Source organism: Cephus cinctus, unplaced genomic scaffold (assembly GCF_000341935.2).
Source record: "Cephus cinctus unplaced genomic scaffold, Ccin1 Ccin1_scaffold1062, whole genome shotgun sequence".
Classification (NCBI taxonomy): Eukaryota; Metazoa; Arthropoda; class Insecta; order Hymenoptera; family Cephidae; genus Cephus; species Cephus cinctus.
Window position 1 is genome coordinate 216,011 of NW_014333584.1, and position 16,497 is coordinate 232,507.

At 35.4% G+C, this 16,497-nt stretch overlaps 5 protein-coding genes across 13 annotated transcripts; 2 read left to right on the forward strand and 3 right to left on the reverse strand.

The window, feature by feature from the left end:
• Window positions 1-5: 5 nt before the first annotated feature.
• LOC107271879 lies at window positions 6-6,749 on the forward strand. 2 transcript variants are annotated; one of them, XM_015748412.2, is made up of 4 exons: window positions 6-150; window positions 419-873; window positions 1,008-5,134; window positions 5,213-6,749. In XM_015748412.2, exons 2-4 carry the CDS (start codon window positions 492-494, stop codon window positions 5,504-5,506), a joined length of 4,803 nt encoding a protein of 1,600 aa, XP_015603898.1. In that variant the 5' UTR covers window positions 6-150; window positions 419-491; the 3' UTR covers window positions 5,507-6,749. The 2 variants fall into 2 exon arrangements, with proteins under 2 accessions (XP_015603898.1, XP_015603899.1); XM_015748413.2 differs by having other exon boundaries at window positions 60-313.
• Window positions 6,466-11,351, reverse strand: LOC107271885 (bifunctional 3'-phosphoadenosine 5'-phosphosulfate synthase). Its single transcript, XM_015748431.2, has 6 exons — window positions 11,087-11,351; window positions 9,042-9,845; window positions 8,351-8,785; window positions 8,064-8,273; window positions 7,691-7,973; window positions 6,466-7,610 (listed from the first exon to the last, which is right to left on the reverse strand). Exons 1-6 carry the CDS (start codon window positions 11,129-11,131, stop codon window positions 7,513-7,515), a joined length of 1,875 nt encoding a protein of 624 aa, XP_015603917.1. The 5' UTR covers window positions 11,132-11,351; the 3' UTR covers window positions 6,466-7,512.
• Window positions 11,340-12,444, reverse strand: LOC107271900. 4 transcript variants are annotated; one of them, XM_015748465.2, is made up of 3 exons: window positions 12,275-12,444; window positions 11,608-12,200; window positions 11,340-11,475 (listed from the first exon to the last, which is right to left on the reverse strand). In XM_015748465.2, exons 1-2 carry the CDS (start codon window positions 12,418-12,420, stop codon window positions 11,642-11,644), a joined length of 705 nt encoding a protein of 234 aa, XP_015603951.1. In that variant the 5' UTR covers window positions 12,421-12,444; the 3' UTR covers window positions 11,340-11,475; window positions 11,608-11,641. The 4 variants fall into 4 exon arrangements, with proteins under 4 accessions (XP_015603951.1, XP_015603950.1, XP_015603949.1 ...); XM_015748464.2 differs by having other exon boundaries at window positions 11,608-12,203; XM_015748467.2 differs by lacking the exon at window positions 11,340-11,475 and having other exon boundaries at window positions 11,761-11,901; window positions 12,008-12,203.
• A 188-nt stretch (window positions 12,445-12,632) lies between these two features.
• Window positions 12,633-14,382, forward strand: LOC107271892 (tryptophan--tRNA ligase, mitochondrial). Of its 2 annotated transcripts, none has more exons than XM_015748440.1 (6): window positions 12,633-12,776; window positions 13,009-13,170; window positions 13,228-13,490; window positions 13,557-13,678; window positions 13,753-14,023; window positions 14,096-14,382. In XM_015748440.1, the coding sequence occupies exons 1-6, from the start codon at window positions 12,681-12,683 to the stop codon at window positions 14,331-14,333; spliced, it is 1,152 nt and encodes a 383-aa protein (XP_015603926.1). In that variant the 5' UTR covers window positions 12,633-12,680; the 3' UTR covers window positions 14,334-14,382. The 2 variants fall into 2 exon arrangements, with proteins under 2 accessions (XP_015603926.1, XP_015603925.1); XM_015748439.2 differs by having other exon boundaries at window positions 12,637-12,776; window positions 13,006-13,170.
• On the reverse strand, window positions 14,345-16,415 carry LOC107271890 (reticulon-4-interacting protein 1, mitochondrial). Of its 4 annotated transcripts, none has more exons than XM_015748438.2 (7): window positions 16,320-16,415; window positions 15,667-15,944; window positions 15,376-15,608; window positions 15,101-15,310; window positions 14,901-15,013; window positions 14,566-14,833; window positions 14,345-14,492 (listed from the first exon to the last, which is right to left on the reverse strand). In XM_015748438.2, exons 2-7 carry the CDS (start codon window positions 15,920-15,922, stop codon window positions 14,385-14,387), a joined length of 1,188 nt encoding a protein of 395 aa, XP_015603924.1. In that variant the 5' UTR covers window positions 15,923-15,944; window positions 16,320-16,415; the 3' UTR covers window positions 14,345-14,384. The 4 variants fall into 4 exon arrangements, with proteins under 4 accessions (XP_015603924.1, XP_024944937.1, XP_015603923.1 ...); XM_025089169.1 differs by lacking the exon at window positions 16,320-16,415 and adding an exon at window positions 16,280-16,298; XM_015748437.2 differs by lacking the exon at window positions 16,320-16,415 and adding an exon at window positions 16,126-16,252.
• Between the last annotated feature and the right edge of the window lie 82 nt (window positions 16,416-16,497).

Here is a 16,497-nt window from a genome sequence, read left to right on the forward strand (position 1 = left end):
ATTACGTGCCGTATCGCTTCGGCCATTTTCACATAAGCGACGTCAGTCGCTGAAGAGGAATACAGGAAGAACGAAGATACGCAATTTTTCCAAGCGTCGAAATATTGCTAATGGGTGGACACACTGCAATGAATTCGTAGAATCGTTACCGTACGTATTCCATGATTGAATCGTATAATAGGAACTTGCGGATATTCAAAGATAGTCATGAATTCTGGCAGTGTAGAACGCCGAAATAGCATTGAAATAACAAACGCTATGTGCGCCATCTTAGTACGCGCCATCTGGATAGCGCCGTAGAAAAGTTATGGTGGTAAAACATTGAAAAACTTTTGAAAAACCTATTAATTTTCGTGAAATAACATATTGAACAGTGATTATAATAAATATGAAATAATGTGTATTGTTTCTTGATTAGCCTCACTGCGGAATTGGATACGGAACTGATTTACTCAAATGTTTGAAATTCTTAACCTCAAACCTGAGTTAAAATGAGTGTCTCTGAGGAGAATACTGTATATCTCCCCTATGGGGATGTGGAAGCGGAGGATCCTGCTAAAGGTAAATTGGATGAAGCTTGTATCTATGCTGGCGATGAGAAAATGCAAGAGAATGACACTGTGGAGCCTGAAGTTAAAAATTCTACCAAAGATGGTAAATCTCAGTCAACCCAGGAGAATTCAACTGTCTCAGGACAATCAAACCGAGAGAAATGCAAACCCTTGGGCAAGAATTCACCGTCACCTATAAGCGGTTCGGACGCATCAATACAGCCAAGTTTGCAAAGCGATTCCTTATCGAAGAATACTTCATCGAAAGTGCTATCTGCTAAACAAGTAAATGTTGCACAGACATCGAGCACCAAGAATCTAGGTATCATTTTTAATTTGAATAATGTACTTTATGTAGTATAAGCACAATGACAATTATTGTCTGTGCCTCTTTGTAATTGGCTTGTTGCTAGTTTAATGTTATGTAGACTAATATATTTTTAACTTTTGATACAGGTCGTAGACGAGAATCACAAGCTGATTACAGTAAAGCTTCAAGTTCGATGTCTCCAGGACGTTCTGCTAATGTTACTGTACCCAATAATGTGGAAAAGATAACATCACGACGGAATTCTAAGGTAAATAACGCCCAAACTGAAACTGCAAATCTAGAATTACATCATAGTGGAGATCAAGAGAAATTATTAAGTTCCAACGACAATATTAATCTTATACCACAAGAGAAGATTTCTGCAATTAAAACAAATAAATTAACAACTATCTCTCAAGAGAAATCAGTCTGTCAAATAAAAAATATAAATGATTTGAAGAAGGCAACACCACGAGTCAAATTCCTTACGGATGAGCCTAAGAGCTTGACTGAATTCAGGAAGTTACATTCATCTAACACAACAAACCCACCTACGCATTCAATCAAAAAAACAGTACAAACTAAAGCATTGATACTGGAAGAAACTAGACAACAATTAAAGAAGTACTGTCGCACATGCGCCGGTTTGAAATTACCTCTCGTGGATATATTCAGTAAAAAGGGCATGCAGATGCGACTGAATCAGCAAATGAAGCATTTGGAAGTAATTAATGAGCAAGATAGCTTATCAACGCAGATGTGCATGGATTGCATATGTGATTTAAAGATGAGTTACAAATTTTTCATGCAAATTAAAAAGGCTGAGGTTAAACTTAAATCAATTTACATAAGTCTAGCCGATGCAAATGCTAATGAAATAAAGTCTAGAAATTTGAATGCCGATAAAATACCAATATCGGCACCATCTTGTACCATCAAGGAAGATCCTGATAGAAGTACAGAATCATTAAGAGACTTACTCTCCGGTGCTAACGAAGTTGACCTGGACGAAAGTATACCAAAAATATCAGCTATATTCTCCCTGCAAGACTTACAAGAAACCCCCAAGTCAAGTGACGATATGAATTTTGAAATAAATATAAAAACCGAACCGGAAGAGCACGAAGACTACCCACCATTCAATCAAAGCGACGACAACGACTCTATAGAAGAGTTTGACCCAGAGGATCCACCTTTTCAAGTTGACAGCTCAGATACCGGCGAATCTGAGGATGAACTGGAGAGTCGTAGATTACAGAATTTCAGAAATTCTCAAATTGTACAAACACAACAAACTACAGAATTGGCAGCTTCCATCGGCAAGTCTAATGCATCTTCAAGCAACCCACCTGGACAAGATTTTAAAAAGGATAACAAACCGATGATCTACAAGTATGATACTCTTTATAAATCCTACGTCAAGGTGGATACTTTGGAAAAAGACGAAGCTCAGTCCAATACAACTGACACTTTGAAGAGCAAAAACGATAGTGAAAATCATGGACATGTAAGAGAAGGACAGACACAACCTAACATCTTGAAGAGGAAGTTACCACTTCTAATAAAAAAGGAACCGCACGCTGATACAGACATCAGTAGCGATGCTCTGGATATTCTGAACTCTTGTGGTGGTCTGAAGGATTCAAAGATGCAAAAATTAAATGTACAAAATGCTCTGAACATTGGATCTCCCGAAGAGGAAGGAATAATGTACGTGACGGTGAAGGGATCAAAGCCAAATGAATTGCTTCTTGTAAAAGTGAAGAAGATGGACAAAAATATTGATAAGAAAGATGAAAAGTCTTTCGGTAAGAAAACCGTGGACGTTAAGCCCGTGGATAAGATTTTAAAGAAATACGAACATTTTACTGGTAAGGAGAGAGAATTGTTTCCTGAGAGATTTAAAAAACCTGATATAAGGGAACAAATCATTGAAGAGCAGATCGAAGAGTACAAGAAGAAGCGCGAGAAGGTTTTGGGCGGTACTGCTGTGGGGTTTCCAAACGCCCTGAAACTTGAAGATGGTCAAGTGCGTTTTGTTAAGCAAAATGATAATCAGATTCTTCGGCGTTCTTTGTCCACTGATAGTAATTTGATGATAAAGAAAGATTCTGTCAAGGGAAACGAGGTTAAGAAACCTGATGAAGTGGATCTAAAGGATGTGCTTGAGTTAACAAGAACTTTGGAAGACAAGAGTCCAGATGATAAGACTTACGTTAATACGGAGGAGTATCTGTCGCGTTTAGCAAAATTGAAACAAAAGTGGGAAGAAGCAAAGAAGAAGAAGGAATCACTTCAAAAAGAACTTGATCAATCATACACCGAAGGCAATATGGAGAAACTTGCAAGGATTCTGGGTGAACGTGAACAAAATCTACAGGACTTTCAAGATTACTTGAAACAAAGGAAAATTGTTATCACGAGGCTTAAGGATGAGGATATCATTTCACTTTACGAGGATAGAAATAATACTACTCTGAAGAAGAGTCTTCCTGATTTAATAGATGAGACCCAACCGGTGGATTATATACCAGAAGAGAATTTTCTGGAGTGTGATTATTGTCCTGAAGCATTTGCTACGAAAGAAGCATTGGAGGAACATTTGAAGAGCCACGACTATAAAATAATGCACTATTGTGAAGATTGCATGGAAGAATTCCCAACAAATAAAGCAAAGAGGAATCATAACATATCTTGCTTGAAAAAGCTTATCTGTAAGTATTGTGACTTCATGCTGGATTCCAAAGGGAAGAAGAGACAGCACGAACAAAAACATTGTGACAGCATGGATGGACAGTTATGTGACGTTTGTGGTGAAAAATTCAAGCATCAAGGTACCCTGGATCAACATATAAAAACTCAACACATGAGTTGGGAGAAGATTTTTCAATGTCCCAAGTGTCCCAAAAAGTTTGCATTTAAACAGAAATTAAGTTTTCATTTAAAATCGGTGCACACTACTTTGCGTGCTTACTTGTGTGAGGATTGCGGAGCAGACTTTAAGAATCCTGCTAGTCTGAGACATCACAGAATACGAAAACATCAGCCTGTGGGTAATAAACGTGAGTGTCCGGTATGTCACAAGTTAGTACCATTTTACAGTCTGTCGAAGCACATGCATACTCACAAAGCTTACACAATACAGTGTCCGCACTGTGATAAAATGTTCAAAAATAGTTCCACCTTAAAGCAGCACGTAAGAATACATGAAGATCAAAGACAATTCAGATGTGACACCTGTGGTGTTGGATTTAACAGAAGGGATGGCTTGAGATTGCACATGCGAGTCCATGAGAAGACAGACAGCAGAGGCCTGAAGGAGTGTTCTTGTCAGGTATGCGGAGAAAAGTTCCCTAACCACTCCATGCTTGTCATCCACAGGAACAGAGTGCACAAGGATGGCAGGCAATATACCTGTCATATATGTAACAGATCTATGATTTCTACGAGATCACTGGAATGGCATATGTCTCATATTCACAACGAGTCACTACCAGGAACACAAAAAGTTGATGGTGAAATCGGATCTGAAAAAAAAAGGGTGACCTGCTGTCACTGTAACAAGACCTTCAAGACAGAAATGATCCTAAGGACACATATTAAGAATACACATATGGAAAAGGACCCACTGAAATGTACAGATTGTGAAGAGACATTCACATCTGATATAAGATTGAGGCATCATATGATGGTTATTCATAATAGACTCGAAGGCACTTTAGAATGTCCACATTGTCCTAAAAGGTTTGTTAATCATCTTAGACTGAAAACTCACATGATATCCCACTCCGAGGAAAGACCTTACACTTGTGAGATATGTGGATTTAATCTAAAAACTAAAATACAGTTGATCAAGCACCATCAGAATAGGCACAGCGATGAGAGACCCTTACAATGCAGATACTGTCCTTGGAGGTGTAAACAAGTTAGTGCCCTGGTCTGTCATGAAAGAACTCATACGAATGAACGGCCCTACTCTTGCAGTGTATGTAGACAACGATTCAAATACCTGGGTGACAAGAACAAACATGAGAGACGACACGAAAGTCTTGGTGGTTCAGGTTTCAAGAGAATAGTGGCTGGCAGAAATATTAAACAAATAAAAGTTCAAGAGGAAGAGACATCCTCTTCGCAAGACCCAGAAGATTTTGATCAGGGTCAGCCATCGTTGCATACGGAAGAGGAATATAGTTCAAAGTTCGATGATGACCAAATAATCAAGTATGAAGCACAGGATATCGAAGAAGAATCCTATGAGCAGAGTTACGACCCGGTAAGTTTTCTATTTTAATTTCCAAAAATATCACTGTTGCTGCTTCAATTATTTTTTTATGAATATTGTTTGATGCAGGAATACGAAGAGACTTCAAGGGAGGCCTCTGACGCAGCTGAAGTAATAATGAGTATGGAAGATACAACAGTGTACACAGAAGAAGTAACAGCGGACAATATTGAAACTGCTGAGATGATAGCCGATGAAATGATGACAAGTCAAATTCTACAATCAGGTACCGTAGTTCATTTACAACAGCAGGATGATTCAGGAAAGATTCAGGTAATACCTGTAATGTTATCGTTGCCTGATTTGACCGATAGCAATGCAGAGGTTAATCTGGCAACTGCTTCAATCATGTATAATAATTGAACACAGTTGAATTGTCACAATGTTGTAAATTTCTGTGTCACACGTGAAAGAACTAGAACTCTTGAGAGTGAAGTGTATTAAAAAATTTGAACTTGCCGAAGCTCCCAGTTTTACAAAGGAAGAGTTTAATTACATTCCTCTAATGAATGAGATCAGAGCCGTATCTAACTTTGCCCCGGAAGAGTTTTATGTGCGTTGGTATACTTAATCTTGAAGAACTGATAAAAGAAATAGGATGAGGTCACTAAAGAAGTATATACGAATAATTGTAATATACAAACTAAACGAAGTGTGTTGCACTTTGATAATTCTATTCGAGCCACATTCTGTCAATGTGTTCTATAAGGATCACTCGATGAATATATTTGATTCTCAACATGTTAATTGTACCTCAAAGGTATTTGCCTGGGACATTTGTCAATAGAAATTGCATACCAGAAAAATAAAATGAGAACTGAGATATCAGCAATGAGGAGAACCTTCTAATCGTGAAGCTAATTGACAGTTACTTGGAGAAGGGTAACCTATAAATTATTCATTAGAACATAAGTCGTTTGACTGTGCGCAGTAAGACGTTTGTAAATTGAAGGATTTCTTGAAAAGCATAGAGAAAATTACATTAGACCATAAAATGGGATCCTGATAGACTCATTTAGTTTAGTCTTTGTAATATTTTTCCTGTTTGGAATCCTTGATCAATTATTTGCATAGGGAGGTGCAACGTACTTCTGTACGATATACAAGATAGCACATTTATATATATAGAAGTTTATAACTTTCTTTCTAATCATGGATTTCTCTTTGCTTGATTGTCATAAATGATACTTCTTTCTATTTTCTTTCCTTGGATATTTGAAACGAGAATTATAATGCAAGTTTGCATACATGCATATAATTGATCCTGATATCAGGTTGTCTTTATACTTAAGTTCTGTTAATGACAATAGTCCACATAGTAAAATAATATTTTTTTTGTTATTATGCCTTGGCAAATATCAATAGTTTACGGACTAAAGAGAATTGCCTGTTAAACAATTCGATGTACATTAGGATAAACTTTATGTACTTGTAAAGAGAATATGCTGCTGTGGCATTAATAATTATAGTGAATTATGCATACATACATACATACTTCTTGTTCTATTTTATTAGATAACGTTTGTCTTTCTTTTCTTTCTCTTATCTTTTTTTAATCTGTACTCCATCAGCACTGTATTGCGCCAATAAAATATTTTAAATATCAGACGTCTTTTAATCCCGTCAGGAATCGTGAGAAGAAGAAAGAAGAAATTTTTGTAGTTAACTCTTTCTTTGATTCGTTGAAAATATTAAGAAACGACTTATATACATAATTTTCTATTAAACATATCGTTTCTGTATTAAATATCCTAAAGACCATTCATTATATTACAATAAAAGTTTAGAATACCCATTGGTAATATTTGATTACATATAATACGTTCACAATTAACTAATTTATAGATATATTGATAAATTATTTGAACATTCGATCGTGATATATATGCTCATAAAATACATACAAAATATAACTGTTCCATATTTGCCATTCCATCATGATCAAATAATACTATTGATCATCGCATTAAAAAATTAATACCAAAGTTTTGTTGCATCGACTATTACAAAGCTTTGGAAATATAAGAAGCTCCATGTGCTATTATGTTCTTGTGTTAATAGTATATATGTAAATATATATATACTATTCAATAGTTTACAAGCTAAAAAGAATTGCCCGTATATATATAACATCTCTAACAATGAGCCTTCGCTCTACCTAGTAATGCCATCATTAATTCCAAGTGTTAATGTAAATGACAAGTGTTGGAATGCTGTACAAGGAGTAATAATTTTTACCATTAAAAAATATTCATTGATTAAAAAGATATGGATTCCCGTGCGCTAAGTAATAGTTAAACGTATAATTTCCGCGCTAAGAACTCCAATTGTCAGGCTCTATGAGAGATTCATTTAGTGTAAAATAATCATTAATTTTTACTTAAACTCTGGTAATATTCGGCTAATACTTTCCAAGCTTTTGGCGGCATAAAGCCGTCAGGTGGTTTCTCACCGGACTTGGCTAATCCTATAATAAAATATAATTAATTAATTACAATTATACCTTTCAATTATGAAATTAATTATTTAACAGGCTATTCGTATTACCTCGCATTCTTGTGCCTGATATAAAGTCAAAGTCTTGCTTGCGTTCTGGATCAAAGAAAGCCATACGCTTGTTCTTAGTATCATAAGCAGCAACTCTAAAGGGAATGATTTCGAGGCTTTGTAGACCTCTCGCCATTGTGAGAACCCTGGCGCCGTGACTGGGATCGTAGAGGTTCCCGTCAGGGGTTGCTTTCTTGTTAGGATGCGGCATACCTGCTGGGTCTCTGCCAACTATGTAGAAATTGGCACCAGCATTCATTCTTGACTTTGCATGCCACTGTACCTGGAAACAAATTTATAGTAATTTATTATTATTCAAATGTCTATGTGATATTATTTTCATTAGAATGATAGGACCGTAGGCATGACATACCTCTATCGGTCCAGCGTACATCATTGGGCTGGGAAATATAGCTAAGAGAGTAGAATCTGGATGTAATACTCCTTCATCAAGAACAGCCTTATGCTGTAATATCCTAGTGTCCAGAGGAACGTCATCGTCCTTGGTCCAGCCTCCAAGAGGATGCAGCAGAAGAATAGGATTCTTAAATCCTCTCTCCTCTAATAGACGTTTTCTTGTGTCCTGAAGATAAGTATGAATACGCGAACAATTTTTAACAAGGATTGTATAGATGAAGAGGAAAGGGAAATACGTTTTACCTGCATAAGAAGAGCATGTCCATTGTGAATTGGATTTCTAAGCTGAAACGCGAAGACTGCATCAGCACCCATTTCACGGCATTTCTTTCTAATCTGATTAGGGGTTAATCTGTAATCATCAAGACCATCGTGCCATTTAATTTTTTCTAGAACTTCAACATCTCCACCGACTAACCAATCACCAGAGTCATAGATCATCTTTACGTAAGGATGACCTAGATTTGTGGTACCAAATTGCCAGGCACACCGTTCTTCTTTTCTGTGAAAATAAAATTCTGGCCTCCTCAGTATAGCAAGTGATTGACCTTTACGTTTTAGAGTTATTGCTGAAAGTCCTTCTAAACGATTCTTGTCCGCAGTGCTCACTGCCAATACTATTGGTACTGATTGATTCACTTCGGTGCCATCTTCGATAAGACACTTAAGATGTTGAGTCTAAAAGTAAATGAAGGATTCTTGATAATCCTGATTACTTTATCGAGTACAGTGGGACTTTGATAACTTGAACTTCTTTAAGTTAAAAACCTCTATAAGACTACGAATCTTTGAATTTTTTAATGCTTCACTTCTATAACTTGAAAACACTGATAGACTGAAACTACGATAACTCGAAGCATATTTGGTTTCCCTTAAAATTCAAGTTATCGAAGTTCCACTGTATTGTCTTCACATAAGTCTGTAAATGCTTTACCTGTAACAATTGATTTTCACGCATAAATCCTGTCAGAGGTGCTGCCCATCCTTCGGCTAATACTTGAAGCCACTGTACATCTATCTCATTTATTTCTACACTCTGAAGAGTTTCCGCTTCCGCTTTAGCTGAAGCTGCTCTGGACTCTGATACAAAGAGTTCACGTATAGGAGCACCTGACTTTGGAAGAATCGGAATGATACAATGTTCCTCTAAGAGATCGATGACAGTGGATGCCGACTCCTCCAATGTACAATTCTCAGTAGTGACTATTAAATCTGGATTAATTGGTCTCTCATACTTTTGATCAATTCCAGTAAATCCTTTTATTGTTCCTTGACGAGCCTTCTTATAAAGTCCCTTGGTATCTCGTGCCTCGCATACATTTAGAGGAGTGTCGATGAACACTTCGAAAAATGGTAAATCCGATTCCTTGTGGATTTTTCTTGCCATTTGTCGATCTTCTTCAAATGGCGACACGAAGCTACACAAACAAATCTGACCACTGTCTGCAAATAACTTTGCCACTTCTGCAACTCTTCTTATGTTTTCTGTACGATCTTCTTTGCTGAAGCCTAGATTTTTGTTCAGTCCAGTTCTTACATTATCACCATCCAAGCCATAGGCTGCTATTCCTCTGTCAACCAAGAAAGCTTCTACTTGGAACGCTATTGAAGTTTTACCAGCACCAGAGAGTCCTGTTAACCACACAGTGCATCCACGGAATCCACGCACCATACCAATGGTCTGTCCACGTTTAGTCCTTGATACATGATGAGCCTGGACTGAGACATTTGTGCAAGTCTGTAAAAGAAATGAATCAATTGTCTTTTATTAATTTTATAATTAAACCATATAATTTCTCATACGATGATCATAAGCTTCGTTAAAATTCTTTATAAGCCTTTGTCTTCTTTCTCTGATGCGGACTATATGTTTCAGGAAATTTGAATTGACCATAAGCATAATATTCATTTCCTTAGCGTATACCGTTATCTATCATTACCATACGCCTGAAGATATGTATCATATCAATTTTCGTTCGGGCTTTCAACGCTAGCATAAAGTCATCAATTTACTTTGCTACTAAATTATAGGACTCATGTAACATATTCACCTCGGTTCTAATGTAAAAACTAGTTAATTTTATGCTGCTTGTAATTTCTACCTCTTTCCCGTATTTTATAATACATAATGTAATCGATTCTATACATTGCATATGGACTATACGGTAATCGACGAATTCACTGTTATTTTAGGAGTACAGTTAACTCTTCTGAGAGCATAGTCAATTAGTCAAGAACGCAAAATGAAGCCAAGGCGTACACGTACCAAAGATATGAAAAAAGCCAAACAAAGAAATACTTCTACATAAGCGTGATTCCTGGGTAAATACAAGTTTATATAGTTAACGTTTCGAATGTTCTAATGGTGCTGCATTTATTAGAAAATTAATTTTATTTCAGCCAGAAACTTTCTATTTTCGAGATACGATAACAGGAGGCCTCCTAAATATAATTTGAGCTTATTTAATAATTTAAAATGTACTAGGCAATATTTCGTTTACATCGTATCTATAAAATAGATTGGAACATTTTTTCTTGCGCTATCTTTTCGCAATATTAACATTCAATTTATACGGTTGTAGTAAATTCGTAAAGACATATAATGCTGATAGATTGACTTGGTCAAGCAGCGCTATCGCAAATACTAAACTGAGAATACAATAACGCTTATCGTTCAATTTTTAAAATTGATATTCTAGTTATCACTCCATGGCGGATGTAGATGCATCCAAGCACTTTATAATTACAAAACCGAAGGAATCTATTGTTGCCTGAAGGAGTATATCATTTTTATATAACTCCGTTCGGATTAAAATATAGATAATAAAAATTAACTTCAAAATTGCAGCGGCCGAAAGAGCGCTCAACTTATGTTGTTTTGATCAATGAGCTTGTTCCGATTAATAGCGCTTTAAAATTTATCTAATAATTAATCAGTTAAATTATTATGGGAAAATCATATTAATTGACATTACTTACCGTCATTAATTTTTTATTTGGTGCTTCTCTTGATACCTCAGACATAGTGGACGTCTTATTCCTTATGGTTTCTATGTTTTTCACGCTCTACGGGTCTTAATATTTAGACTAGCAGTGATAAAACACGTGGTCGAATGATAACAGAACTGTGTAGAAGTGGGGGATGAACACGTTTGGCTGATACTGTACTGTTTCAAATCATTATTCATTTAGAATTAAATCTAAATCAGCTGCACGACGGTCACTGATAGTTGGTCACTTTGCGACTCCCTGATGACACGCCGCTGAAATATGCTGGCGCCATCGTGTGTCAAAAATACAGCGTTTACAAGCAGAAGTAGGATTTGTTCCTTTACAATTGCGCAACTCCAAGCTAACCAATGTTTCCTCTGCTTAGAAATGTTTATATTTATTATTGGATAACGGACAGAATTGTTTGTTTAAAAGAATGCGGGAAATTGTACTTCAACTGCATGGATGATAGTACTCATGGATCTTATAGGAGCATCTTTTATTCACACCTTTAAAATAATCTTGACAGAAACTCCAACTCTATTATTCTTTATGGTACGGTTGCATCGAACACCTTTTCTTTACACGACGCTTTGATCTTTTTGAATTCTTGTAAAGTTCATTTTGAGGAAGCACATCGAATCGCTGGGAAATTACATTTTCTACGCAGCACAACTGACTCTTCGGATCATTAGAGTTATAGTATACCGATGCTCCTATTCGCAAGAAACTGGTAGATTCTCTTGAATAATATACAGAATATCTTGGTTCTAGAATGTGACCAAATACATCATCTATTGATCCTAAGAAGATGTAATTGATATTATCAAGATCCTGTGAGTCTGGATTGCATAGGTATAGAGGAGTACTAATGTTCAATATAATTGTTAACTGCGGCTGAATTATTACCACTCCCAATGTATTTAATATAGATGTTATTTCTCCTGCACATTTCTTCATATCATTTTGTTTTGAACATCCGGGATGAATGCTTAGTTTTTCAATTAGAGGTATCAGTTGGTTTTTTTTCCTCTTATTTCTCCTTGCAGCTTTTGACCAAAGTGTATTTATCTGCAGTTTCTCGAAACAATGACTTATATTGCTGCTTTAAACAGTACAATGCACACAAATACCCAATAGTAAATAAAATTCTTACTTAAGAGAATATAATCTTACCTCTCTATATCATTACAGTTAAGATCCTTTTCTATTATTTGGTTGTTACTTGAAACTTCTTTTGCAGAATATTTATCATGAGTATAGTTTTTATTGGTGGATGAGCGAATTGTTTTAGTGTCATTCCATGTATTAATGGCATTCATAATTATTCGATTTATATTACTTCTCTAAATTTAACAAATAAGAAGAATTATTGCAATAAACACGTGCCATTAGAGGAGGAATAGTTTTAACTTATGGAAAAAAAAGTTTTGAAGAAAGGCATCTATTTAAAAGTGTCATCAATATCCGGTATACCTATAACAGTGCGCGAAAATCAAACTGAATCAAACTCATACAGTGTATATATAACCTGAAAACTATCGTTCAGTTAATTAATAGTTATTTTAGTATTTAATACATCATGTTTAGGACATTACATTATAGCAATAGAATTTACGGAATATGTAGAATACACGGCGAATATGGAAAACTTCTAAAGCAGAATTACAGCAGCAAGGTAATCAATTTATTATCATTGAGGTTAACAGGTGCTTCATTAGTGTGGTATTTATATTGTTATAATGAATTAACATTGCTTTTTTGAAGTTATAGACAAAAATAGTTGAAGAATTTTTACATTGTAGTCATAAACTATCATAGTGTACGATTTTATAACATAGGATACAAAGTTATTCGATTCTAGTTATATAATATTAGACCAATATTAATGGTATATAATCTTGTAGCAGAACATTACTTATCCAGAGAGAATATTCTCTGGAATTCAACCCACAGGTAACATGCATTTAGGAAATTATTTGGGTGCCATACAGAAGTGGATCGAATTGCAAAATTCTGGGAAGAATGTTATATGGAGTATTGTTGATCTTCATTCTATAACATTGCCACAAGTAAGATACATATATAATGAATAGTTATTTATTAATACACAAAGAATTTGTTTACAGGATTCTATAGAATTGAGACAAAATATACTTAAAATGACAGCAACGTTGTTGGCGTGTGGAATAGATCCAGAGAAAAGTATTTTGTTTCAACAATCTACCGTTTCAATGCATGCAGAATTGAGCTGGATTCTTGGTTGCAATACAACCATGCCTCGGTTGGGACAATTGCCACAATTTAAAGAAAAAAGTGAAAAAGTCAAGGAAGTACCTCTGGGCTTATACATTTACCCTGTTTTGCAAGCTGCAGATATATTACTTTATAAGTAAACCTAATGTCATTAATCATTTCAAGGATAAAGACAGAGGAGAATTGAATATATGTCTTTCAGAGCAACGCATGTACCTGTTGGTCAGGATCAAGTACAGCATTTGCAATTGGCCCAACATTTAGCACACACGTTCAACAGAAAGTTTAAAGAAACATTTCCAATACCTCGTGCTCTTGTGAACCGTAAGCTTAATTAATATTTTTAATCCTTGACTTATTTCAGTACGTTATGCATGGTTTGTGGTTCTTTAATTTAGAGGATACCAGTAGTAGATTAAAGTCTCTAAGGGATCCAACAAAGAAAATGTCAAAATCAAGCAATGATCCAAAAAGTCGATTGGAATTGACAGATGAGCCAAGAGTATTGTTGAATAAAATAAAAAAAGCTGTTACAGACTTCACTTCTACAGTCACTTTTGAACCAGAGACCAGACCAGGTGTATCGAATCTTATTGCCATACATTCGTTACTTAGTGGGAAGTCTCCTGAAGAGATTTGTAAGGAAGCTGAAAATGTTGATACTGGAGAGTAAGTTTGTTTTTTATACATATAGGAATTTCTCACTTTTTGATAGTTTTTAATCATAAAAAAATCTTTCAGGTATAAATTCGTTGTAGCTGACGTGGTCATTGAAAAATTGACTCCAATTAGAGAACGTATAAATCAGTTAATTAAAGAACCCCAGTATTTAGAGAAGGTTTTAAGCGACGGTGCGGAAAGAGCTACGTCCATTGCTGTGAATACTTGGCTAGAAGTCAGAAATAAAGTGGGATTAGGCAATAATGCATTAGTCACAAATATGCTAGAATTACAAAGAGCTGCTAGTAGAAGGAAATGATAATTCATGAATTCTTATTATACAATAAACAATTTATTTATACAAAGTATATCACTTCATGTCGATTACTATTTTGCCGCGCAAGTGTCCTAGCGATACCCGTTCGTAGGCTTTTGGTAGTTCTTGAAAAGGATAAACCTTTTTAACGACTGGTACAAGCTGTAAGTTAGAATATTAAATAGTGAACTATTAACTGCTATTTAACTCATATTTACATAGCTGTCTTCCTTACTTTTCCATTTTCTACAAACTCTTGAATCATGTTGAGACCCTCCGATGAAGGTGTGAAAAACGCCCATTTTAGCGTACTCTTGTTTTCTGCTTTCGGAAGATTATGTTTACAGAAATCACTAATATTTCTAATCATTCCACCGATCAAACCGTGCTCATCCAAATTTTTTAGAAGAGGAGAATTTAATGTTATGTAACTTTCATGTTGATATCCTTTGGCTTTGGCCTGTTCGATTCCTTGATTGCAACAATCCAAAATTATGTCGTACCTACAAATATATACAAAAATTAAAATACCTTTATCTTTTTATCATTTTTTTTTTTAAATTAACTTACGGGCCTTCTTCAAATATCTTTCTGTCTGCATCATCTTGCTTGTAATCTATGACTACATCAGCACCCAATTTTTTCAAAACGTTTACTGCGTCGCTGCTACACGTTGTTATTACCTGAAATCGTATGAAGAGCCAAACACTTTTTAAATAAATATACTTAAATTCACAAAAAATGGATAGCTTGTATGACAAGATACTAACATGCATGTTCCATGCCTTCAAGAGTTGTATAGCTAAAGTGCCTACGCCACCAGATCCACCCAAAACCAACATTCTTCTGTTCATCCTAGTGGCGATGGAAGTTTTATAAGATAAGCCACCACACCACCATAAGGCAGACCACGCAGTGAGGCCTGCATATAATATACTGGCTGCTTCAATGTATGACAAGTTTTCAGGTCTTGGATTTACCTTAAAGAAGTATTATATTCATATAAAAAATTATATTCTAATACATTTTCAAATACTATCATTACCATACTGTTATCAACAACAACGTGACTGGAATGGCATCCTTGCTGTTCTATCGAAACAACACCCCAGACTTTGTCGCCCAACTTGAGTCTGTCCCCAACACCATGACCCTTTGAAATAACCACACCAGAGAAATCCCTACCCATAATCAAAGGAAACTCAATACCTGAGCTATTGATATTATTCACATTCTTTGCTTTGCGCATAAGATTCAAAGCCATAGCACCGTATCCTTCTGAAAAAATATGTGATTATAATACAAAGTTGTGATATGAAATTCTCATTTTACATACTCATCATAGCCACGTCAATTGGATTGACACTAGAAGCTTCAACTTTGATTAAAACTTCTGTCGGTTTTGTTATAACTGGCATCCTTACAGTAGACAATTTTAGTTCATCCAAATTGCCATAAGAATGTATCTGCCAAGCTTGCATTTTATCCTCTGGATTTTCCTTGTACTTCACTGACAACCTAGCCAAATATCGTAGCTGAGAAGCCCGTAAAACAGACTTCCTGTTGAACACCCTAATCCCAGTGCTCCACATTTCTTCAGGATAAATAAATACCCTACAATAAATCCAGGCCAACGTTACGATAGTAAGGTTATGTTATGTTATATTATATATAGTATTTTATAAGTTACGCACAACGAGGTAGAGCGAGTAGCTAATAGAAAGCGCAGAGTATAATTAAGAATTTGGAAACTATAAAGTAAACTAGAACATATGAAATTTAATTATGAAATTACAGATTTCATGATTTTAATAAACTGCATAAAGTTGCAAGCGAATTCCTGAGTAGATACTAGTTGGCTCGTCTACTGTCCTCTTTTTTATGTTAACGCAATAGATATTTCAGTTACTCCCATTCTATAAGAATCATGCATTTATTTTTCTATTTACATAATCAAAATGCATCAAAGAATCCTGTATGAAATCATACCTATAAATTTAAACCGATCAACTATACTAATTTTGTAGACTGCCATGTTAGTTGACATTAGCGAACTCTTCATCGGGTAGCGCCAACTTTCAAAGTGTAAGTGCCAGTTGACAAGTAGAATAATTCCTTGCGTATTTAAAACCCTTAACGCCATTATAAGCTTACAAAGACTTATGCA